Here is a 27,038-nt window from a genome sequence, read left to right as displayed (position 1 = left end):
CAAAATCTGCACTGAAATGAAAATAGCAGAATCCGGCAGGCAATTCTGAGTCCCAAACTACCGTTAGTTGGTGCCGAATTCAGGGATGGCGGATCCCGACACGGCCTTGTGGAAAACTGCGTCCCATAGGCGTAACAGTGAGGCGCAGAAGTGGGATTAATTCCATCCCGTGTGAAAGGTTCCTAAAGTGTATGTGTCTCCCAATAGACAAAGCCCCGCTGGCCGCCCATTGACAGCTGTAGCTGCAGGACTTTATATACAGGGAGAGCGGTCAGTCTGCAGTACGTGAGTGGAGGAATCAGGAGCGGGAGGCCTGGACCCGCTTCACACACCTGCAGTAGGATTTGCGTGATGGGAGTTGAGTTTTTGCACACGTCTTTGCGTATTTTACTGTAATTTTTGCGCGCACATGCTCTGCATATTTAACCCTGTAAAGAATATACCCAAGCATGCTCCCCTTCATTTCAAAGGCCAATTAAGTTTAATATGAGCTAATTGGTGCCCGTAATACGCACCCAAATAGGACGTGCTGCTGGTTTATCTGCACAACCGAAATGCACAACGGATTGTATTCATGCATGATACAAGTGCTCCTCGATCATGGACAGAGGTCAGTGCTATATTATAGAGTCTGCGATGAGTGATATTTGGCCTGCGGGCCCTGAGTCTGACACCCCTATCAATATCATCCTATTATAAAACATATTCTATGGACGTCTTGTTGGAATTGTTGCCGATTTCTAACCGAGAGGAGATATAATTCTGCACTGGTGTAACTATATGGGATGCAGGGGATGCAGTTGCACCCGGCCCAGGAGCCATAGGGGCCCATAAGGCCTCTCTTCTCCATTTAGGGAGCCCAGTACTATGAATAAAGCATTATAGTTGGGGGCCCTGTTACAGGTTTTGCATTGGGGCCCTGGAGCTACAAGTTATGCCTCTACGTTAAGGGATTAAGAGACGTTGAGGGGCCTCAAGATAAACTTTTGCACCCGGGCCCATGAGCCTTTAGCTACGCCCCTGTAATTCCGCAATTAAAGTTTGCGTTAAAAAAAAAAAGACACTAGAAATTCTGCAAGACGTTCCGCAGTTTGAAACGCAACAAAATCTGCACTAATTGACAAACTCTACATTTGCGTCGCGTCCTGCGGACAATTCCGTCCCGTCTGGAAGGTCCCTGCTTGGCCTACAGTTTAGCATCCATATTACAACCACTATGGTTGGACTTCTACTAATATAGATGAACACTGGGTTCTCGGGATCGGCTGCCGCTTCCATATATTTCAGCTTTGCTTCAACCACAAATATAAGGCGAGCAGTAACTGCGCACTCTAATGGAGATCCAGTAAAGCCCATCAATAGCGTCCAGTATGAACGTATACGCGTCTCCGGAGCAGATACACCTACACTTGTCACATGGGGTAAAACAAAGTATTCCTATCTATGGAGTCCTTGCTGGAACTTCATGACCGTCAGATACCAGAAGGGCTGACATTGCTTTTCCGATTTCTGTAGGCAAGAGCTATGTTATGTTGATAATTGCTAGGTGCGTATGCTAGAGTGGAGCTGTTGTTTTAATGATGAGTTATATATGAATCAGTGATAGGCGACGCCTTATAAGTGGCAATGCAATCATTAAAGGGATTGTCCAAGTTAATTCTCTCTAAATTAAGTGTACCCTGTGCAAAAACATAATAAAATAGCCTCTAGTCACCTTTCCCAACTCCCCGTATGTCCGGCACTCCACACCAGGTTTGCTTTGACAGGCTGCCGTCAGCTTTTAAACGCTGAGGTCTGTGATTGGCTGCAGCAGTCTATGATGCCACCTAATAGGCTGGCTGCAGTCTCTAATCACAGCATGATAATGGAATCTCAGAGCTGCTAGAACAGGATATTTGGGAACCAGGAGAGGTGAGTGCAGGCAACTTTATTACGGTTGGCATGGGGAATACTCATTTATTTTAAGATAATGCCCCCTGACAACCCCTTTAATGATGTGGAATAAGGAGGAGGAGTTACAAAGTGTATAAGTAACAAGTGCTGTTTCGAAGGTGGAGTATTGTAAATCGATCATAGTGGCAACTCGACAGGTGAGATAAAGCGTTGGTTGCACTGGCGTGTACGGCCATGGTGAGCATGAGCCCAATATAGAAGTGCGCAGATTGTCTCAATAGCGATCACATGAAGTTTATCACAGCCATCGTCTTCCCGGTTGCAGCACAAGGCTGTGAGATTTGGACATTGAGGATAGCAGACAGAAGAAAAATTAACGCTTTCGAGCCGTGGTGTTGGAAAAAACCTTCTATGAATCCCCTGGACAGGGAGGGTCACCAACAAAGCTGTCGTGGACCGTATCCACCCAGAGGTGTTCCTGGAGATGCTACTTGGAATGGTCAGTGGTAAAAGGAAACAGGGAAGACAAAAGACACGTTGGCTGGACGTCATCAAGAAGGACACGATAACGGAGATCAGGCAAGTGATAGCAGCCGTAGAGAATAGAGAAGCCTGGAGAGGACCGGCCTACAGAGTATCCAAGAGCCGGACATGACTGAACTGATAGAATTGGAATTGTACTGTAAATGTCTGCATTCCTTGAGATAGGTAATCAATATTAGATTGGTGGAGGACCAACTCTTGTCTTGCTTGGTCTGTGATGTCTCTTCCATTGGTCACATAGTCTATGTGCTCTTCAGCCCAATAATCCATGTGAAAGGGATTGAGCTCCAGTACTGAGAACCTTTGCTACAAAATATATGGTGCTGTGCCAGGTATATAATGAAGAGACAACCGTGCTTGTCCGAATGCTTCACCCTCTTTAAATAGTTGATATCTGACTCTTGGCACCCCCTAACAATCTCATATTGCTGACTCATCCAGGGTACAGGTCACCAATTTTAGGCCTGAAAAACTAATTTAGGGTGACCCATAATACTTCCTACTCCAATACTCTGACATATCCCCAACGCCAGTGAATATTGACCAATGGCCCATTATCAACAGGAACAAAAAGCATTAACATACAATACCTAGAAGTGGGGCAGCCCCATAGCACCAAAACGTAAGCACTAGAGATGAGCGAGCACCAAAATGCTCGGGTGCTCATTACTCGGGATGAAATTATCGCGATGCTCGAGGGTTCGTTTCGAGTAACGAACCCCATTGAAGTCAATGGGCGACCAGAGCATTTTTGTATATCGCCGATGCTCGCTAAGGTTTTCATTTGTGAAAATCTGGGCAATTCAAGAAAGTGATGGGAACGACACAGCAACGGATAGGGCAGGCGAGGGGCTACATGTTGGGCTGCATCTCAGGTTCCCAGGTCCCACTATTAAGCCACAATAGCGGCAAGAGTGCCCCCCCCCCCCTCCCAACAACTTTTACTTCTGAAAAGCCCTCATTAGCAATGCACACCTTAGCTAAGCACCACACTACCTCCAACAAAGCACAATCACTGCCTGCATGACACTCCGCTGCCACTTCTCCTGGGTTACATACTGCCCAACCCCCCCCCCCCCCGCACGACGCAGTGTCCACAGCGCACACCAAAGTGTCCCTGCGCAGCCTTCAGCTGCACTCATGCCACACCACCCTCATGTCTATTTATAAGTGCGTCTGCCATGAAGAGGAACCGCAGGCACACACTGCAGAGGGTTGGCACGGCTAGGCAGCGACTCTCTTTAAAAGGGGCGGGGCGATAGCCCACAATGCTGTACAGAAGCAATGAGAAATATAATCCTGTGCCACCTCCATCTGGAGCTGCACACGTGGGCATAGCAATGGGGAACCTATGTGCCACACACTATTCATTCTGTCAAGGTGTCTGCATGCCCCAGTCAGACCGCGTTTTTTTATAAATAGTCACAGGCAGGTACAACTCCGCAATGGGAATTCCGTGTGCACCCACAGCATGGGTGGCTCCCTGGAACCCACCGGCTGTACATAAATGTATCCCATTGCAGTGCCCTGGACAGCAGAGCTAACGTCAGATTAAATGCAGGTGGGCTTCGGCCCACACTGCATGCCTGGCTTCGGCCCACACTGCATGCCCCAGTCAGACTGGGGTTCTTTAGAAGTGGACACATGCAGTTACAACTCCGTGTGGACCCACAGCATGGGTGGGTGCCAGGAACCCACCGGCGGTACATAAATATATCCCATTGCATTGCCCATCAGAGCTGAGGTAATGTCATGTTTAATGCAGGTGGGCTTCGGCCCACACTGCATGTCCAGTCAGACTGGGGTTCTTTAGAAGTAGACACATGCAGTTACAACTCCGTGTGCACCTACAGCATGGGTGGGTGCCAGGAAGCCACCAGCGGTACATAAATATATCCCATTGCAGTGCCCAGCACAGCTGATGTAACGTCAGCTTTAATGCAGGTGGGCAAATTAATTGGATTACACTGTAGGCGAGGGCCCCAAAAAATTGGTGTACCAACAGTACTAATGTACGTCAGAAAAATTGCCCATGCCCAACCAAGAGGGCAGGTGAAACCCATTAATCGCTTTGGTTACTGTGGCTTAATTTGTAACTAGGCCTGGAGGCAGCCCAGTTAAAATAAAAATTGGTTCAGGTGAAAGTTTCAACGCTTTAATGAGCATTGAAACGTATAAAAATTGTGTACAAAAATTATATGAGTGAGCCTTGTGGGCCTAAGAAAAATTGCCCGTTCGGCTTGATTACGTCAGGTTTCAGGAGGAGGAGCAGGAGGAGGAGCAGGAATATTATACACAGATTGATGAAGCAAAAAGGTCCACGTTTTTGATGGTGATAGAGAACGATGCTTCCATCCGCGGGTGCAGCCTACGTATTGTTTAGGTATCGCTGCTGTCCGCTGGTGGAGAAGAGAAGTCTGGGCAAATCCAGGCTTTGTTCATCTTGATGAGTGTAAGCCTGTCGGCACTGTCGGTTTACAGGCGGCTACGCTTATCCGTGATGATTCCCCCAGCCGCACTAAACACCCTCTCTGACAAGACGCTAGCCGCAGGACAAGCAACCACCTCCAGGGCATACAACACGAGTTCAGGCCACGTGTCCAGCTTCGACACCCAGTAGTTGTAGGGGGCAGAGGCGTCACGGAGGACGGTCGTGCGATCGGCTACGTACTCCCTCACCATCCTTTTACAGTGCTCCCGCCGACTCAGCCTTGACTGGGGAGCCGTGACACAGTCTTGCTGGGAATCCAGAAAGCTGTCAAAGGCCTTAGAGAGTGTTCCCCTGCCTGTGCTGTACATGCTGCCTGATCTCTGCGCCTCCCCTGCTACCTGGCCCTCGGAACTGAGCCTTCGGCCACTAGCGCTGTCGGATGGGAATTTTACCATCAGTTTGTCCGCCAGGGTCCTGTGGTATAGCATCACTCTCGAACCCCTTTCCATTCGGGTATGAGAGTGGAAAGGTTCTCCTTATACCGTGGGTCGAGCAGTGTGTACACCCAGTAATCCGTAGTGGCCAGAATGCGTGTAACGCGAGGGTCACGAGAAAGGCATCCTAACATGAAGTCAGCCATGTGTGCCAGGGTACCTGTACGCAACACATGGCTGTCCTCACTAGGAAGATCACTTTCAGGATCCTCCTCCTCAGGCCATACACGCTGAAAGGATGACAGGCAAGCAGCATGGGTACCCTCAGCAGTGGGCCAAGCTGTCTCTTCCCCCTCCTCCTCATCCTCCTCATGCTCCTCCTCCTCAACGCGCTGAGATATAGACAGGAGGGTGCTCTGACTATCCAGCGACATACTGTCTTCCCCCGCCTCTGTTTCCGAGCGCAAAGCGTCTGCCTTTATGCTTTGCAGGGAACTTCTCAAGAGGCAAAGCAGAGGAATGGTGACGCTAATGATTGCAGCATCGCCGCTCACCATCTGGGTAGACTCCTCAAAGTTTCCAAGGACCTGGCAGATGTCTGCCAACCAGGCCCACTCTTCTGTAAAGAATGGAGGAGGCTGACTCCCACTACACCGCCCATGTTGGAGTTGGTATTCCACTATAGCTCTACGCTGCTCATAGAGCCTGGCCAACATGTGGAGCGTAGAGTTCCACCGTGTGGGCACGTCGCACAGCAGTCGGTGCACTGGCAGATTAAACCGATGTTGCAGGGTGCGCAGGGTGGCAGCGTCTGTGTGGGACTTGCGGAAATGTGCGCACAGCCGGCGCACCTTTCCGAGCAGGTCTGACAAGCGTGGGTAGCTTTTCAGAAAGCGCTGAACCACCAAATTAAAGACGTGGGCCAGGCATGGCACATGCGTGAGGCTGCCGAGCTGCAGAGCCGCCACCAGGTTACGGCCGTTGTCACACACGACCATGCCCGGTTGGAGACTCAGCGGCGCAAGCCAGCGGTCGGTCTGCTCTGTCAGACCCTGCAGCAGTTCGTGGGCCGTGTGCCTCTTCTCTCCTAAGTTGAGTAGTTTCAGCACGGCCTGCTGGCGCTTGCCCACAACTGTGCTGCCATGCCACGCGACACCGACTGCTGGCAACGTGCTGCTGCTGACACATCTTGATTGTGAGACAGAGCTTGCGTAGGAGGGGGCGGAGGGTGGTTGAGTGGAGGAAGCATACACCGCCGCAGATACCACCACCGAGCTGGGGCACGCAATTCTGGGGGTGGGTAGGACGTGAGCGGTCCCAGGCTCTGACTCGCTCCCAGCCTACACTAAATTCACCCAATGTGCCGTCAGAGAGATATAGTGGCCCTGCCCACCTGTGCTTGTCCACGTGTCCATTGTTGGACCTTGGCAGTAACCGCGTTGGTGAGGGCGCGTACAATGTTGCGGGAGATGTGGTCGTGCAGGGCTGGGACGGCACATCGGGAAAAGTAGTGGCGAACTGAGTAGCGCGGTAACTGGGAGCTGAGTAGCGCGGGGCCGCCGCCGCCATCATACCTTTTAAAGCCTCCGCTTCCACAACCCTATATGGCAGCATCTCCAGGCTGATAAATTTGGCTATGTGCACGTTTAACGCTTGAGCGTGCGGGTGCGTGGCGGCGTACTTGCGCTTGTGCTTCAACACTTGCACTAGCGACGGCTGGACGCTGCGCTGACAGACATTGGTGGATGGGGCCGAGGACAGCGGAGGTGAGGGTGTGGGTGCAGGCCAGGAGACGGTAGTGCCTGTGTCCTGAGAGGGGGGTTGGATCTCAGTGGCAGGTTGGGGCACTGGGGGAGAGGCAGCGGTGCAAACTGGAGGCGGTGAACGGCCTTCGTCCCACCTTGTGGGGTGCTTGGCCATCATATGTCTGTGCATGCTGGGGGTGGTGAGGCTGGTGGTGGTGGCTCCCCGGCTGATCTTGGCGCGACACAGGTTGCACACCACTGTTCGTCGGTCGTCTGCACTCTCAGTGAAAAACTGCCAGACCTTTGAGCACCTCGGCCTCTGCAGGGTGGCATGGCGCGAGGGGGCGCTTGGGGAAACAGTTGGTGGATTATTCGGTCTGGCCCTGCCTCTACCCCTGGCCACCGCACTGCCTCTTCCAACCTGCCCTGCTGCTGCCCTTGCCTGCCCCTCTTAAGACCTGTCCTCAGTAGGCGTAGCAAACCAGGTGGGGTCAGTCACCTCATCGTCCTGCTGCTCTTCCTCCGAATCCTCTGTGCGCTCCTCCCTCGGACTTACTCCAATTACTACTACCTGAGTGATAGACAACTGTGTCTCATCGTCATCGTCCTCCTCACCCACTGAAAGCTCTTGAGACAGTTGCCGGAAGTCCCCAGCCTCATCCCCCGGACCCCGGGAACTTTCCAAAGGTTGGGCATCGGTCACGACAAACTCCTCCGGTGGGAGAGGAACCATTGCTGGCCATTCTGGGCAGGGGCCTGGGAACAGTTCCTGGGAGTCTGCCTGCTCCTCAGAATGTGTCATTGTAATGGAGTGAGGAGGCTGGGAGGAAGGAGGAGCAGCAGCCAGAGGATTCAGAGGAGCAGCAGCCAGAGGATTCAGAGTTGCAGCAGTGGACGGCGCAGAACTCTGGGTGGTCGATAGATTGCTGGATGCACTTTCTGCCATCCACGACAGGACCTGCTCACACTGCTCATTTTCTAATAAAGGTCCAATAATTGTGAGATGAACGTGGGGACGCCAGAAACATGCCTCTCTCCTAATCCCGCAGCAGTCGGCTGCGATACACCTGGATCAGGAGCGCGGCCTGTGCCCACACCCTGACTTGGGCCTGAATTTTGCGCAAGCCTGCTGTAACACTTAGCTGGCTGCGTATGAATTAGGACAACTACCTCCAGCAGAGACCCAGTACACTGAGGACGGTCACAGGCAGCCCAAATAGATTTTTTTTCCCAAATGTTTTTGGAAAGGCCCACTGCCCATATACACAAAATATGTCTTCTGTCCCTGCCTCACCAGTACTGGCCCTGGACAATGTAAAATTACTGCAGGACGCAATGCTCTACATGGCCGATATACAAAAAAAAAAAAAGTGCAACACTGCAAAAAGCAGCCTCCACACTACTGCACACGGTTAGATGTGGCCCTAAGAAGGACCGTTGGGGTTCTTGAAGCCTAAAATACTCCTAACACTCTCCCTATAGCAGCTCCGACACCAGCAGCACTTTCCCTGATCTATGTCAGAATAAATCTGTGGCGAGCCGCGGGAGGGGCCGATTTATATACTCGGGTGACACCTGATCTCGCCAGCCACTCACTGCAGGGGGGTGGTATAGGGCTTGAACGTCGCAGGGGGAAGTTGTAATGCCTTCCCTGTCTTTCTATTGGCCAGAAAAGCGCGCTAACGTCTCAGAGATGAAAGTGAAAGTAACCCGAACATCGCGTGGTATTCGTCACGAGTAACGAGCATCTCGAACACGCTAATACTCGAACGAGTATCAAGCTTGGACGAGTACGTTCGCTCATCTCTAGTAAGCACCCAATGTTTGTTTCTACCTCCATACCTTTCCATGACCCTAGACCCAATTCCTCACTTTCTTGTTTGCTAGCAATGGGATATTTACCGTTGAAAACTATTGGAAGCATGAAAGACAGATGTGAAAATCACAAGTACGTAGATACGACGCGTCTTTCATGCAAAGAATGCATCGTGCTGGCATCCAGAATCACACTTTTACAGGCAGGCTATTGGTCCGAGCTTCTCAGACTCCTATTGCACTTCACCATCTGAATGCACCCTTACATGGACTTAACATAAAAGTTTTACCTTTAATGATGTTCGGGAAGGGCATCAATTCTCCTTAGGGCGAGCGCCTAGAAGCCGTAAGGGACTTGTAAGGCCATCCACACTCCTCTGGGAAATATGCAAATGGCAAGATGAAACAATACCTCTTCAGCACCACCTATTGAAAGACAGCATTACTGCAAGTTAAGTCAGACTTTTAACAAGCCTTGTAACAATGACTGGGGGTTGTGAGCCAAATCATTATGGAGAAGATTCTGGCTTTGGCTTATATTCCCAGTCCTTCTTACAAGGCTTGTTAAAAGGTCTGACATGGACTTGCAGGAATGCTGCCTTCCAATAGGTGGTGCTGTAGAGGCATTGTTCCATCTTCTCTTTTGCAAACCTCCAATGTTATTTCACTTTTCTTCACATCACTCATCTTTTATATTATCATGAATCTTAATTTCCACTGTTCATATCAGTCATCTCTCGTCCTTAAGAATCCTCATAATGTGTCTTAGCTCAGTTGTCCAGCCTCGCTGAGTCTATATTGCTCATGGCTCCTCAGTCCTTTTGGCCCAGTCTCCTCATTGCACCTTAGGTTCTGCACTCCTATCTCTGCTTCATACGCCCCGCACACTTTTAAAATTAGTCATAAAAACTTAAAGAATACAGAATTTTCATTACTACATTGTAATAAGCAAAACCTCTAAAAGGTGCGAGCCGGAGCTTACAGAATCCTGAGCATTGTTACAGTGAGAAGACTAACACAGGCTTGGACTGGCCCACAGGGGGACAGTGAATCCCCCGGTGGGCCCTGAGCCAGAGTGGGCCCCTAGCCCCCAGCTGTACACACAATCTGCACATATTGGGTAAAGGGGAGTCTACCAATTCCTCCACGTACTTTAGTAGGGACAGGGTCGCAGGGAACAGCCACCATTCTCTTGAAGTATATGGAGAATGCAATGGTGACAAAGTGGTGAATGGGGATCAGGTACTATTTGCATGTAACTGTACTGTGGGTCCCCGGAATTAATTTTAATGGTAGCCTAGGGTACTCCAGTCCAACCTTGGACTTAACACAAACATTTATTACAATTGATGCACAGATTCCCCAAATTCAGCAGCGGTCACATGCTTCTGGAAATTCCATAGTTTCCTGGGCTTGCAGCTGCCTCCCTTTCCCTGACTGTCAACTTGTCACTAGTCTTGACATGTCTGAAGAGGATGGCACTCTGACTTATTACCTAAGCCAGCCCCCGGCTACATTGCTGTCTCTGCACTGGATTGGCACTTTAGAGCCATGGATGGATGGAATTAGCACTAGTAATAATTATTTATATAGTGCCAAGAAATACTGCATATTACACTAGCACTGGGGTGTACGGCCATGGTGAGCATGGACTCCTACATGGAAGTGCAAGGCTGACTCAGTTACCATCAAACGAGGGTTAATCACAGCCATCATCTTCCTGATTGCAACATATGCTGTGAGATATGGATATTGAGGATAGCAGCCATCAAAAAATTGACGCTTTCGAGCCGTGGTGTTGGAGAAACCTTCTATGAATCCCCTGGACAGCTGGAGTCACCAACAAAGCTGTCGTGGACCGTATCCACCCAGAGGTGTCTCTGGGAGGCAAGATCATGAGATAGGACTTACTTAGGACACGTGATGAGGGTGAATTTACTGGACATAGAGACGCTACATGGAATGGTCACTGGTAAAGGAAAGAGGGAAGACAAAAGACACGTTGGCTGGACGCCATCAAGAGGGACACAGGAACGGAGATCAGGCAAGTGATAGCAGCCGTAGAGAATAGAGAAGCCTGGAGAGGACCGGCCTACAGAGTACCCAAGAGCCGGACACAACTGAACTGATAGAATTAGGAGATATACTGCAGCAAGCGGGCAGAGGTGAAAAAAAGAAGATTTAGTCTTTGAGCGTGAAATACTAAGTTCAACTCAAGACCAGGAAGACCTGGAACACTGCAGCCATCATATCGCCAGTCGGTGTTGCCAGAGAAAATGAACTTTTTGCATAAGGAATACTTGTCAGGATGAAGGAAATTGTTTCCTTTGGTATTGTGAAGTTTTTTCTTACCTGCCATTGGATAACCATTTTAAAGAGGGTTTTCCGTAACAGTGGAATGCAATAGCAGTAATTATAGCAAACCGTCACTACAGATAACTCCTCACTGTGGCTATCCTGGCCAGGAGGGTTAAAGGGGTTTCCAGCTCTTCAAACTTGGTGACATCTCCACAGAACTCCTTACCAATATGTTCCATGGAAGGCCTCATCGTATCCCACAACCACTTGGTTGTACTAAGACATGTAAGAGCTTTTTAAGACTCCTGGCCCTTGTACTAGCCCTGGATGGAAGAAGGATCTATGGAAGGAACTAGAATTTGGTCCTACAGCTTTATACAGTCAAATGATGACATAATATTTGGGACATTTCCTGTATGTATTACATTTTAACCCCTTAATGTTTGCATCCTGGCTGGGGGGCACTTAACACAAGACGTACACTAATGTCCCGTGGATGGCGGCAGTTCAGAAGTGAGCTTGTGCCCTCCCACAGCAGGAGTCGGCTGTGACTGATAGTTGGCCTCCCACTGCAACAGCGGAGATTGATGAGAACAGCAATCCCCACTGTTAACCCTCTACATGCCGTGATCAATGTACATTCCGGCATGTAAAGGGTTCACAAATTAAATTGGGTAAAATAACATGCAAATAACAAGCCCTAAAAAGCTTCATCCGTGGTAAAATAAAAAAGTTATGGGATTTTGAATGCAACTATGTAAAAAAAAAAAGTTTCCAAAAAAAGGATTTTTATTGTACAAAAGTGGGGGGAAAAAAAATCTCGGTATCGTCGTAATCGTAGCGGCATAACGTCATTTGTGCATAAGTAAAGCGCTAAAAAAACAATGGCAGAACTGATTTGTTTTTTCTCCTTGTCCTCCAAAAAAATACTAAAAGTTTTGCAATACATTACGTAAAAAGTACAGGTTGCCGGGTAAAAACAAGCCCTCATACGGCCATGTCGATGGAAGAATAAAAAAATGATGGCTTTTGAAAAGTGGGGGTGAAAATCCTCCAAAAATCGTGGTGTCCTTTGGGCCAAAATAAGCCACGTCCTTCAGGGCCTAAGAGCATTCGGTGAAAGAAGAATAAGCATTAAAAGTAAAAAGCTGAAGGCAAGTAAAGCTATTGGGGGCAATGAAACAAGACATAATATCATGATAGCCCACCTCCAGCTGCACCAGGAAGAACCCAACGGAGGTTTCTTCGTCCGGTCCAAATCTCGATTTTAGCTCTCCTTCCCATCTCAGCTGGCGATACTGCACTGTCAGGCAACTGTTGCCTGCTGATGATATTGGGCCTTGCCGTTTATTTAATGGGCAATGAGCCTTCATTATCTGCTAATTCATTTCATCCTGTCTTGGCTCTTGCTCACCCCTACCTACCTGATCCTGACCTCGACCTTGTTCCTGGCTACTCGCCTGCCATATCTTGTAAATTGTTTATCTTACACTTCTGGTTCTACTTATTGTTCTCATAGGAAGCTCTGGCCTTGGCATCACCCTAATGGGATTCAGTGACTCAATCATGTCATCACTGGCCCCCTTCCTGACTAAGTTGCTGAGTGTTTTCAAAGAATTGGGCTGTGCCTCCTCTGTAGCCTCTGCATTGCTAGGCCTGAAACAGTGAACTTCCATGGTCAGAATTTCATGCATGCAATCACATTTCGCACCCTGGCTTCTGAGTTGACTTGGGACAATGAGGCATCAGTGGTGGCCCTCTATGAAGGACTATTTGGGGACAACATGGTCTCCCATCAGCTCTTGATGACCCAATCTTCTTAGCAACTCGAGTAAATCTTTGTTTCCAGGCAGGGGCGTAACTATAGAGGGTGCAGGGGATGCGGTTGCACCCAGGCCCAGGAGCCTTAGGGGGCCCATAAGGCCTCTCTTCTCCATATTGGGAGCCCAGTACTATGAAAAAAGCATTATAGTTGGGGGACCTGTTACAGATTTTGCACCGGGCCCAGAAGCTTCAAGATACGCCTCTGTTTCCAGGAGAGGTCTCAGAAAGGGAATGTGTGCATTGGTATCCTCCTTTGGCTCTAGTCTTTAACTGTCCTCCCATAGATGAACTAGAGGAGCCCAAACAATTGGGTTGTACAGCTCTATATCAGGAAGGAAAACATTGGGGCAGATTTACTATTGGAAATAAGCCAGTTTCCTGGTGCAGATTGCGCCAGAAATCTGTCTAATATGATTAGCACCACATTTATCATATGTTTTTAGACACTTTCACACACTTTTTACAGCTGATGCGAAAAAAGAATATTGGCTACCTGAAAAAGTGGGAATGGCCTTAATGTGCCATTGTGGGCCAAAAAGTGGTCCCTCCTGTTTTTGCCATAGCCTACTCCACTTGGGTTGCATTCATGCATTCCTTCTCTGGCTGGACTTCCACCTCAATACCAAAAGTTTGGGGATGTTATCTCCAGGAAGCTACCTGAGATGGGCCCACAGCATAGTCCTTATGATTGCATCAGTCCACTGCTCCCAGGCCATGCTCCTCATCAGGGACGAGTACAGTATACTCACTTCCTCTAACCAAAACTGAGGCGATATTGACCTCCATTAAAGAAAATCTAGAGAGAGCTTTTATTTGCGAATCATCTTCGGTCACCAGGACCAGATTGTTTTCATTAAAATAAAGTATATTTCATTGAGGTTATGACTATCGGGGATTGGATAAAACCACCAAGAAAACAGGTATCTGTTAATCTCAATGCACACACCCAGCTTTTGAGTCCCCAGACAATCCAGATAGGCTTCAGTTTATTGAAGACATCCTTTCCCATTGGAGCGAGTCTGAACATCTAGTCTCCTAAAGGTGCTAAAGTGCTTATGTGTTATATCTGATCTTCTGGTCTTTGATCCATGACTGTCCTGCTTGGCTTTCTCAGTTTCTCTTCTCCTGACTGCGGCTTGCTTATTGATGACAATGCTTCCGCCTGCAGCCTTCCCTAACCCTCGGCCTGCTTCTCGACTAAACAAGAAATCTACCTGTCCTTACCTCGGCTCTGTTTCTATATGTCTCTGTCTGCGTTATGCAAGCATTCTGTCCATCCTGCCAGCAGCTGTTCTTCGACTCTCCTTCTACACCCTCTGTTACCACGTTACAGTATCCCTGACTAAGTTGAGTCAGCAGCCTCTTAATAGAGACTAATTCTGGAGTAGAAGTCTGAGGTTCCCTGCAATAAAGACCGAATCCCAATTGGTGGGCTTCAAGAGTGAAAACCGTGGATCCCCAGGTGCAGCCCTCAGATCTAGCCCTAAGTCAAATCGTTTTAGAGGCACAGCTGATCCACATCCATCATGGTGACGCATAATCACTTCTGAGGGACATTCTATGGATCCAAATAACATCTGCAATTGTGAATTGGTGACAACCTGTGTGTTTTAAGGTTCTTCAGAGAATTTATGGTTTCTTAAAGTTTTACCATCAGTTGGTATCTCTCACAGTTTTATCCCAAAAGTATGCGAATTCCCAAAATATGTCTGAATTTCAAAAGTTGTCCATTTCTCATCTCAAGTCCTGCTTTTCCTCAGCCCTAAAAGACTTTCTTTTATTCTGAAAGCCTATGCCTCCTCATGAGGAACTGGTGCGGTCTTCTCTCAGCAGTTGGACAAAAGCAAGCTTCTTCTCAGTGGTTGGACATGATGAGTTAATGGTGGTAAAATGCCTTAGAGGAACAGCAACATATTTGGAATGGGCTAAGTTCTGTGCAACCATCTGACCACAAGAATCTGCTGAATCTCTAGTCAGATCATAGACTGAACCCACAACATGTAGGTTGCTTCCTATTTTTCTTACAATTCAACTTCTTCCTTACCATCGAGCAGAGAAGAATCATGGAGTGGATGAACCATTTTGCTGTAAATCATTCTTCAACCCACCTCCTGTGTAGTGACCCAGCACATCATCCCGGCCCCCTCCATATATGTCACACATGTATGTCTTGTGTAGATGCACTGTGCAAGCCTGTCTTGTCATTTTCAGTATGTGTGTTGCACAGCTGCAGCGCTTGAGGGGTTAATGTCTGCAAAAATCCAAAGCCTGCATGTAAATATAAGTCTGTCATGTCATGTGGTGTGAGACGAGGTTATAAAAGTGAGTGATTGAGAGCGGGAAAGCAGTCCATGTCTTCAGGAGTGTAGCTGTTCAGGAGGTCCAAGTACAGGGGGGCACCTTCAGCCCTTATGTCCTGAAGCATGGGAGAGGAGGAGAGATTTCCCATTCTGCATGTGATTGGATATTAATGGAATGAGACCCAAGAGTGAGAGAAAACAACTTTCTTTCAAGGCCAGTGCAGAGGTACTATCTAATCTTCTCATTTTCCTATGCGACCGTCCTGAGCCTGGATCACCGCATAGAGGTACACCCTTTAATTGTCACACCTACGCATCTCAAAGGCTGGGTGGAGGTACTGCAAGATAATAATCTCTGTTCACATATGTGCGTCTCTGAGCCTGTAAGAACCGTGTGGAGGTACTACGTTCTGAAGTCTATTCATTTGCCTGCACTGTGAAGTCTACAACTGAAATGCCTTGTATTATCTTAGGGTAATCACTGAAGAAGAATTAATTAAAAAACTAACTTTATTAATAATAATTAAAATCAAACTGGACAGAACACAACATATATCTTAGGTTGAGGTATTAGGAAAAACCCTTCACTCCTCTGAACCTAAGTAGGTCCCTCAGCAATGACTTCCACTAGTAATTATTAGGTGTCTCAGTTCTCATGTGCAAATTTATAAAACACATGAGGTGACAATCTTCCTTTACTAATGTGGTATTAGTCATTGAAGTGAGTGAGGTTTAAACCACCTCCTGCTGATAAATAAATAAATTATGGGGTTACCCTCATGATAGGTCCCCAAAATCAGACAGAAGTTCCAGATAGAGAACAAGGTGTTATGTATATTGCTCAGACACAACACTGTGCTTAAATATACTTGAGTTGAGACCCTCCTCCGGAGATATATAAAGAGGAGGATTAGAATATGAGCACAGTGTTTAAATACCCCCTATATAACCCTTTATTCAGATGTAGTAAATGGTGGTTATTCACCACTCAAGGAGAGGAGAGGGTTAAGTGTCAAAGAAAGGACCAGCTGAGAGAGCCAAAAACTGATATTAATAAGAGTGGGGTAATGGAGAGCCTCCACTTTAAATATCAGTATAGATGTGTAATATAAGGCCCAATTAAGGTTCAGAAGGTCCACTTAGCAAAGGGTTAAATAGTGCCAAGAAAGAGTGGATAGGAAGAACCAGTGATAAATACAGAGAATGAACTGGTTTTTCTCTCCTAGTTTTATATGCTCCTCATTCAAGCAACTCCAAATTATAATCAACTGAAATAGGTAGATCAAAAAGAGGAGAGGAGAGGGTTAACTAGTATATAGAGAGCCCTTCCACTCAAGAAATATATGGCACCAGTTCAAAACTACTGCCCTGAATATTAATACACAATTCAGGGAGTAGTTGCTAACTCTTGCACCACACCAGCACTTAAAGGGTTAAAAGTGCCTGAAAGTCTGCAGTGCTAAAGAGTGCTGTTCCTGTAGTACAGATCACTTTAAATACTAATGAGGATGCCGGACTCTGGGTGACAAAACCCTGTACTTGTACACAGCAGCGCTGTGAGTAGGGAGAAGCTGAGTCGGCACCGATGTAGCTGCTGGACAGAGGGTATCGGGCAGCCGCCTAGCTCTAACACCTGAACTAACTATCTGGAAGGTTACTGACTCACTAAAACCACGTCATCGACGCGTTTCTGCAGTGCTCTTTGGTGTTTGCACTGTTTCATCAGGATGCATTAGTAGGTAACAGAGGGCGCAGCCGTGATATCTGGCGGCATCCCTGTAGTGAGTGCCGCGCATCTGACAAGTGCAGCGCTTATATGTGTGGAGCTCCTCCTTCCCTCTCTTATCCCATCCAATCCCAGAAATTGGCTATGATTTGGACAATCCCCCTTGCTTTCTCACGATACAGGCTGGATAACACACATTATCACAGGTGCTTCAGTATCGGACAGCTCCCTGCTGTCGGGATGTCGGGCATCAGTGTGCAGAGGGGAGGTTCAGCACTGGACAGCTCCCTGCTGTCGGGATGTCGGGCATCAGTGTGCAGAGGGGAGGTTCAGCACTGGACAGCTCCCTGCTGTCGGGATGTCGGGCATCAGTGTGCAGAGGGGAGGTTCAGCACTGGACAGCTCCCTGCTGTCGGGATGTCGGGCATCAGTGTGCAGAGGGGAGGTTCAGCACTGGACAGCTCCCTCCTCCCTACTAGAGCCCTGTAAAGGATTTCACGAGTCTATATGAAGGCAGGGGGTTTCATATGTTCAGATAAAGTTTATAGCTCTCTTCTGGAGAGAATTAGGAGGGATTATTTTATATGTTTTTAGAGGGATGAATACAATTAGTTAAAGTATGAAGCAAAAAACGTATACATTTCTCAGATGTTTAATCAAAGACTTGGGGGGGGGGGGATTTTTAGGAAAGTGAAGGGGGATTGGTGCCTGGGATGAAATTTCAAATGAAGGAAGTGTATGATAACTGTTCATTCAAGCCTGTGGGTGAACAGGTCTTGAGTCTATGAATTCACATGCATTCCTTCTGTAGGAGTTTCTTATCTATGTCTCCCCTTCTTCCATACCTGATCAATTCAATTCCTTGGAACTTGAGAAGGCTTAGGTCATTGTCGTGATGGTCTCTCATGTGTTTCGCCAGGCTTGTATGTTCCCCTCTTCGTACATTCCCGACATGGGCCAAGATCCTCCTCCTAAATTGCTGTTTGGTCTTGCCTATATATTCAAGGGGGCAAGGGCAAGTTGCCAAATATACCACTCCGGGTGTCTTGCAATTTATGAAGTCACGGATCTCGTATGACCTCCTAGTGTTGACACTCTCAAATGTTGGTCCTTTTTTTATGAATCTGCACGCCTTGCAGTCAGAGCAGGGGTATGTGCCCTTGATCTTTTTTGAGGTCAACCAAGTCTCTCTGGGTATTTCAGGGGCCAGATGGCTATGTACGAGATGGTCTCGAAGGTTTCTTCCTCTTTGATAAGTAATAGAGGGCTTGTCTCCCAGGCATTCCACAAGGTCCTTGTCCTTTAATAGGATGTACCAATATTTTTGTAAAATTCTGTTCACATTTCTTGATTGGTCGTCATACGTACCAATCAATCTCACAATGTTCTTGGTGACTGGTTTTGGTTTAACATCCAGTAGGCTCTTCCTGTCTCTTTTTTTGGTCTCTACAAGTGCTTCCTGGAGAATGTCATCAGGGTATCCCCTATCCTTGAATCTTTTAGTCATGTCTTCAGCTTGTGTTTCAAATTCACCTTCCTTGGAACAGTTCCTCCTCGCCCTTATAAATTGTCCCTTAGGGATACCTTTTTTTAAAGGACCTGGGTGGTAACTTTCCCAGTGCAGGAGACTGTTTGTTGCCGTTGGTTTTCGGTGAATTGTAGTCTCTAAAGTCCCCATCGAGGTCTTGGAGATGTTCAAATCCAGGAATGTAATTTGTTCCTGCTGAATTTCTGACGTGAGAAATAAGCCAAGGTTGTTCTTGTTAAGAGACTCCACAAATTCTTTGAATTCCGAGACAGTTCCGGACCAGAGTATAAAAATGTCGTCTATGAACCTCACCCATAGCTCGACTAGGTTGATCCATTTGAGGTTTTGTTCCTGGAAGACATGTTTATCCTCCCACCATCCGAGAAATAGACATGCATAGGTTGGGGCACAGGGACTTCCCATCGAGGTCCATCTTACTTTACGAAGGAAGAGAGATACGTCTTTAACTCAGTCAAATTGTACTTATTAGTGGGTACGAACGAGAGTCCCCTTTTAAGTAGACTTATTTCCACCTCTGAGAGTTCCCTATTGGACAAGTTGATAATTTCTAATTCTTTTTTGTTGTCATAATTCCCTCCGTTTTTTGTAGTTTCGGGGTTCACATCCATCCCAGTATGGGGCTCTGCTATTGGGCCTGGTTGGGCCCCCCTAGTCTTGTCCTCAACATATACTGGGATATGGGTGTCTCTAAAAAATGATGACCACCATTGAATTGACCTCTATTACCTCTTCCTCTCATTCTTGGTCTCCCACCTCCCCTACCCCTGCCTCTGGTGGACGTAGAGGCGCTTTATACCAACATCTCCCATAAAGATGGAATTGAAGCGAGTCGTTTCTACCTGGACCAGAGGGGAACTCATATGAAACCTCACAATACCTTTGTTCTCAAATTGCTCAAATTCATTCTTGAACATAACTTCTTCCTGTTTGACGGGCGCTATTACCATCAGCGGCGGGGGACCGCGATGGGAAGTCCCTGTGCCCCAACCTATGCATGTCTATTTCTCGGATGGTGGGAGGATAAACACGTCTTCCAGGAACAGAACCTCAAATGGATCCACCTAGTCGAGCTATGGGTGAGGTTCATAGATGACATTTTTATACTCTGGTCCGGAACTGTCTCGAAATTCAAAGAATTTGTGGAGTCTCTTAACAAGAACAACCTTGGCTTATTTCTCACGTCAGAAATTCAGCAGGAACAAATTACATTCCTGGATTTGAACATCTCCAAGACCTCGATGGGGACTTTAGAGACTACAATTCACCGAAAACCAATGGCAACAAACAGTCTCCTGCACTGGGAAAGTTACCACCCAGGTCCTTTAAAAAAAGGTATCCCTAAGGGACAATTTATAAGGGCGAGGAGGAACTGTTCCAAGGAAGGTGAATTTGAAACACAAGCTGAAGACATGACTAAAAGATTCAAGGATAGGGGATACCCTGATGACATTCTCCAGGAAGCACTTGTAGAGACCAAAAAAAGAGACAGGAAGAGCCTACTGGATGTTAAACCAAAACCAGTCACCAACAACATTGTGAGATTGATTGGTACGTATGACGACCAATCAAGAAATGTGAACAGAATTTTACAAAAATATTGGTACATCCTATTAAAGGACAAGTACCTTGTGGAATGCCTGGGAGACAAGCCCTCTATTACTTATCAAAGAGGAAGAAACCTTCGAGACCATCTCGTACATAGCCGTCTGGCCCTTGAAATACCCAGAGAGACTTGGTTGACCTCGAAAAAGATCAAGGGCACATACCCCTGCTCTGACTGTAAGGCGTGCAGATTCAGAAAAAAGGGACCAACATTTGAGAGTGTCAACACTAGGAGGTCATACAAGATCCATGACTTCATAAATTGCAAGACACCCGGAGTGGTATATTTGGCAACTTGCCCTTGCCCCCTTGAATATATAGGCAAGACCAAACAGTAATTTAGAAGGAGGATCTTGGCCCATGTCGGAAATGTACGAAGAGGGGAGCATACAATCCTGGCGAAAGACATGACAGACCATCACGACAATGACCTAAGCCTTCTCAAGTTGCAAGGAATTGAATTGATCAGGTATGGAAGAAGGGGAGACATAGATAAGAAACTCCTACAGAAGGAATGCATGTGAATTCATAGACTCAAGACCTGTTCACCCACAGGCTTGAATGAACAGTTATCATACACTTCCTTCATTTGAAATTTCATCCCAGGCACCAATCCCCCTTCACTTTCCTAAAAATCCCCCCCCCCCCCCCAAGTCTTTGATTAAACATCTGAGAAATGTATGCGTTTTTTGCTTCATACTTTAACTAATTGTATTCATCCCTCTAAAAACATATAAAATAATCCCTCCTAATTCTCCCCAGAAGAGAGCTATAAACTTTATCTGAACATATGAAACCCCCTGCCTTCATATAGACTCGTGAAATCCTTTACAGGGCTCTAGTAGGGAGGAGGGAGCTGTCCAGTGCTGAACCTCCCCTCTGCACACTGATGCCCGACATCCCGACAGCAGGGAGCTGTCCCATACTGAAGCACCTGTGATAAGGTGTGTTATCCAGCCTGTATCGTGAGAAAGCAAGGGGGATTGTCCAAATCATAGCCAATTTCTGGGATTGGATGGGATAAGAGAGGGAAGGAGGAGCTCCACACATATAAGCGCTGCACTTGTCAGAGGCGCGGCACTCACTACAGGGATGCCGCCAGATATCACGGCTGCTCCCTCTGTTACCTACTAATGCATCCTGATGAAACAGTGCAAACACCAAAGAGCACTGCAGAAACGCGTCGATGACGTGGTTTTAGTGAGTCAGTAACCTTCCAGATAGTTGGTTCAGGTGTTAGAACTAGACGGCTGCCCGATACCCTCTGTCCGGCAGCTACATCGGTGCCGACTTAGCTTCTCCCTATTCACAGCGCTGCTGTGTACAAGTACAGGGTTTTGTCACCCAGAGTCCTGCATCCTCATTAGTATTTAAAGGGATCTGTACTACAGGAACAGCACTCTTTAGCACTGCAGACTTTCAGGCACTTTTAACCCTTTAAGTGCTGGTTTGGTGCAAGAGTTAGCAACTACTCCCTGAATTGTGTATTAATATTCAGGGTAGTAGTTTTGAACTGGTGCCATATATTTCTTGAGTGGAAGGGCTCTCTATATACTAGTTAACCCTCTCCTCTCCTCTTTTTGATCTACCTATTTCAGTTGATTATAATTTGGAGTTGCTTGAATGAGGAGCATATAAAACTAGGAGAGAAAAACCAGTTCATTCTCTGTATTTATCACTGGTTCTTCCTATCCACTCTTTCTTGGCACTATTTAACCCTTTGCTAAGTGGACCTTCTGAACCTTAATTGGGCCTTATATTACACATCTATACTGATATTTAAAGTGGAGGCTCTCCATTACCCCATTCTTATTAATATCAGTTTTTGGCTCTCTCAGCTGGTCCTTTCTTTGACACTTAACCCTCTCCTCTCCTTGAGTGGTGAATAACCACCATTTACTACATCTGAATAAAGGGTTATATAGGGAGTATTTAAACACTGTGCTCATATTCTAATCCTCCTCCTTATATATCTCCGGAGGAGGGTCTCAACTCAAGTATATTTAAGCACAGTGTTGTGTCTGAGCAATATACATAACACCTTGTTCTCTATCTGGAACTTCTGTCTGATTTTGGGGACCTATCATGAGGGTAACCCCATAATTTACTTATCTATCAGCAGGAGGTGGTTTAAACCTCACTCACTTCAATGACTAATGCCACATTAGTAAAGGAAGATTGTCACCTCATGTGTTTTATAAATTTGCACATGAGAACTGAGACACCTAATAATTACTAGTGGAAGTCATTGGTGAGGGACCTACTTAGCTTCAGAGGAGTGAAGGGTTTTTCCTAATACCTCAACCTAAGATATATGTTGTGTTCTGTCCAGTTTGATTTTAATTATTATTAATAAAGTTAGTTTTTTAATTAATTCTTCTTCAGTGATTACCCTTATATTTATTTTTGAAGAATTTCTGCCTCAGTGACTTGCCTTGTATTATCTGGTTCAAATTTCAAGTAAAGTTTATGCTGGTACTCAAGAATTGTCTGTGGCTGCATTTCTTATCCGCAGAGGGTCATACCGGTGTGTGCAGGAACGGTGGCATCACACATGACAACTAATCCCCTCTTATCCAGTTTGGTGGGCATTCCCTATCCTAGGGGTATCCCAAGTGGCCGGCAGTGTTACTCTGGCCTTGGCTGTGTGTGTCCCTCTGGGATGGGGCATGGTAAGTGTCGCCGTGACAAGCCAGCACTATACCCTCCCAGCTTCCTACGTATGTCAGGTGACCGGGGTCTTGCTATGGGACGTTGCACCTGTTTTGTCAGTACATTCATTGGCATAGAAATAGGGGTCACAGAGGTTGCACTTGCACCAAGTCCCTAAGCCATGGAAGCTCAAAAGTACCACTCGCTTCAGTGGCAGGCTGTTGTTGCTGCTCTCCCTGTCAGATGGCTGTCTTATTATATTGGATTCTAGCAGTGTGCACAGCGCAGCCTGGCTGGCTCTACTCTCTGCTGCATGGTGGGCATGAAAGTACTGGAGGAAGAGTTAGCCAGGCTGTGCATGCTACTGCAATCTGATGTAAAAGGCAGCAGCATGACAGCTGAGGTTTGTCAAGCAGCGGTCTGACAGTCAATACAGTAACAGCAGCCCTGGCACCGGCTCCGTGAGACAGCACTGCTATTTGGTGGAACTCTATTAGTTCTTGAAGGCTTACACGGGCACAAAAGGAAAACTATTACTTAGAGGGGCACAATCACTTTTGGACACAGAAGGGGCATTATTTGGGGCATAGAGAAGACAGTATAAATTTGGAGGGCACTATTTGGGATAAAGAAGAACACAATTACTTTGTGGGGGCACCATTATTTTGAGGCTTTGAGGGGCACAGAGGGGCATTATTACTTTGTGAGGGCACTGCTACTTTGGGGACAGAGAAAATGGCACTATCACTTTGGGGGCAGGGGGTAACATTACTTTGTGAGAGTGGGGGAGACAGAGAGGGATCACCGTTGCTTTGTGGAGACATCGAGGGGGTATTATTAATTTTCAGGGGTACAAAAGCTAGAAGAAGCCTTCATGGCAGTCTGCACCCAGATATAGGAAACAAGGGAAGCAACTCCAATCACAGAAGATTCCACCAGTGATCACTGCATGTAAGTGTACTATATTCACTCACTGTGTAGAGTGGGTATCCATTATTTGGTAACTGCATTATTTTGAGGTGTACCAGAGCTGAGCCATAGTATCTGAGTAAGCTGTGTTGTAAAGGTTGTCCAATAGGTATGCCGAATCAGCTGTATACATTTTTGGGGGAGGGGAGCATAGATTTGGGGCTTGTGCTCCTGATCTTTGCAGACTGACCCAAGCTATGGCTCTGGCTACTGATGCTGCATCAGTGTGTCCAAGACATGCAGCAATGCAGAGGCAAGTTTTCTGATAGACCACATCTGGCAGCCATGTAGTTGGGGAGGGGTATGCTTGCAACAGGGCCATGAGCTTTTAGCTATGCCCATGGGTGACCCTCTGTCCCAGAGTTGGCTCTGGATTTCTCCATGGTCTCTCTGCCCGTATCGTCTCAGATTAAGGGGTGCACTTTGTTCTCGAAGTTCTAAGTCCAGGGCACTGTGTGACACCTTAAGCATTGTCCTGGAATTGTAACCAGATCAATTAGGTCTACACGCAATATCTTTGGATGCAAATGAATAAAACCAGCATCATTGGTCTGAGCTCTTGTCCAGGGCTTATTCATAGCAACTGCATCTCCAAGGCCTCCATTAAATTGCCATTCCAGACAGTCTAAAGATGGAGCTTGCTGATGTGGATGCTTAGCAAAATATCCCAGAATTCGGAGGCGGTTGCTGCTAGGGATAAGCGGGTGCTGATAAATATTGACTCCAAGGACAACCAGCCCGAGTCTGGTTGTCTAAAGAGAATGTAAATCACAGGTCCCATCTTACAAGCTGGCTTCAGGACTAGTTCAGGCACTTAAGAACATCAACCCAGCTTCTTTCTGTCTTAAGTTGACGCCTGCTCTCTGGATTCCCCACATTTTTCATATATCTCTTCTTTGCCCTCTGATTGCCAACTGGTTTTCTACAATGAACATGATGCCCTTGAGAACTTTGGGATTGAACAGATTCTGCAGTGCAAGAAGGTTCATGGAAAATCTCTTATCTGATCAAGGAGCAAAGTTGGGAGTCGAAGGAGGATTTTCATGCTTTGCTGCTCATTGAGAAATTTCACTCATACCTAACAAGTTGTCTTCAGAGAAGGACCCTAAGATGGGAGATACGGCTGCTCACCTTGTCCAGTTCCAACACTGTGTCCGAGTGAGCAGCCGTGGCTTCTGCCAAAGGTTCCATGTTATTCAGCATGTGTCACATTGCTGACCGCCGCTCTCCTGGTGATAAGCCTTGACTTTGTTCCTGACTACATTAGTGCTGTGTCAGCACTACTGCCACTAATCTGTGACTATTCTGGGGACTGCAACCTGCAGCAAAGTCTATACCTCCTTGTTAGACTAGGGGATCCCTTTGATTCCGTAGATCAGTCTAGTCAGCGTCAAGTGGAGAATCTACATCTCAGTGTGTGTTCATTGGACCTACATGGCAGCCTAAGGTCAGTTGGAGAAATGCAGACCCCCGCCCTTCTCTGAGTCGGGGTCCAGCATGCAGCATGTGATTCTCCTGTCATCTCATCAGCTCCTTTCTATTTATTTGAATTATTTACTTTTCAAATTCTATAGAGAAGCCTGTGGGGAAAAACGGCAAAAGAAGCAGCAAAAGTGAAGAAAACAACCCTAAACCACAAAAAGCCTCATTTGTGATGCCTTTTATATCCCACCTGTGACTCGCAGGAAACGTCTAGCTGCAGCGGGTTCTTTAAAGCATGAAAAATGCCAAGAAAAACTGTTAAAAAAAGGACAATGTGTGTGGATCTACGCTTAAGGGCTTAGTACGGGCGCCGATGTGATGGGCCCTCACTGCAGGAAGAAGACAGCCGCACTTCAGGACAGATGACTCCCCGCAGCGCCGAAGAAAGAACACATGAAGCCGGTCACATGTTATTTCTTCCGGCGCTGCAGAGAGACGTCCGTCCTGAAGTGCGGCCGTCTTCTTCCTGCAGTAACACGGGTGCCGATGTGGGACTAAGCCCTGAGGCTGGATTCACATGACCATATTTGTGCGATACACAGAGAATACAACCCACTCACTGCGAGGGGTCCGTTCACATGCGGGGGGTTTTGTGCATTTTGGTCATGCATGTTCTATTTATCTCCGCATTTGCAAAGGGAAACAGAACATTTGAAACTACCTCCACCAATTGGCGATGTCGATGACCAGGACCGCGGTTGCAAGCTTTTTGCACGTGCTAATGCGTACGATTATAATATGCAAAAAGTACAGTTGAAAAAAAGAGGCGCGCAAAGGCGCATCCAACCTGCGGGTCCGGCCCGAGGGATGCCTGTCTGCTGTGTCAATGTCTGGGAGGCTAATGGCTTCTATTGCCGCACGTTCTCAGATTTCGGCGCTCCAGCTCCTGCCTGACAAATCACATGAAGCATCACAAACAGTATTCAGTATTCGCCATTTTTGGTCTATTCTCAGGTTTTGACTCGTTGCGTAAGTAAAAGGAATTCAATGCATCTTAAATCAGCAGACATGCATGCTGAGCATTAATAGGTACTTAGTGCAGAACAGGTGAAAGCATTGCTCCTTACCTTTGTATAGACCCCCCAGGACAGCTCTGTTTCGGTGACCATGACCACTATACCAAACATCCCAAATATAAGAGCGTAGTCACTGAGCCTTTTCCTCTTTTCAAACAGGGCTCTTCGGTGACCCAGTTTGTAGCCCACGTTTTGGTTCTTCTTTTGGCCTTTGTGACCTCCTTGGCTACTGTCGTCCCCTCCCCGTAGGCTACGGTGAGATGCTTTGATGGGGTCGTTTTTACTTACTACCACTTCAATTCCTGGACTGTGGAGTGTCTGAAGAGGCTGGGTCTCTGGATCTGTCTCGTGGAGGTTCCTCCTAGAGGAGCTCAGGCTGCTGAGGGGTCTTGGGATCCCCCCGTTGTATCTGCAGCTGTTCATGGCTATGTCCGAAAAACGGTTGGACTGTCGGAAGGATGCTCTTGGACCATCATGGCTGATGGGCTGTAGGTCACTGTTCCCCTGTGGCACAGATACACAGATAAGTTTGTAACGGATGGATGGCATTTTTATTAAACGTTAAAATGATCATAAAACTGGACAGTAAAAGTGCAGCACAGATCATGGCGTCCGAGGATTCTAGAGCATTCTAGACCACAGATACACAGCCCTGCGCAGATCATGGCGTGTGAGCGATCCGTGGATTCTAGAGCATTCTACACCACAGATACACAGTCCTGCGCAGATCATGGCGTGTGAGCGATCCGTGGATTCTAG

At 47.1% G+C, this 27,038-nt stretch overlaps 1 protein-coding gene across 1 annotated transcript in view; it reads right to left on the bottom strand.

Moving 5' to 3' along the window:
- Positions 1–26,741, bottom strand: part of KCNN1 (potassium calcium-activated channel subfamily N member 1) — a 203,254-nt gene extending 176,513 nt beyond the window's left edge. The window contains exon 1 of the mRNA XM_066604774.1: positions 26,331–26,741. Within this exon, the coding sequence (XP_066460871.1) occupies positions 26,331–26,702 (372 nt within the window). The 5' untranslated portion in view covers positions 26,703–26,741. The remainder of the gene's footprint in view (positions 1–26,330) is intronic.
- Between the last annotated feature and the right edge of the window lie 297 nt (positions 26,742–27,038).

This window comes from Eleutherodactylus coqui, chromosome 5, assembly GCF_035609145.1.
Source record: "Eleutherodactylus coqui strain aEleCoq1 chromosome 5, aEleCoq1.hap1, whole genome shotgun sequence".
Taxonomy (NCBI): Eukaryota; Metazoa; Chordata; class Amphibia; order Anura; family Eleutherodactylidae; genus Eleutherodactylus; species Eleutherodactylus coqui.
This window is presented reverse-complemented; position numbering and strand designations above follow the sequence as displayed.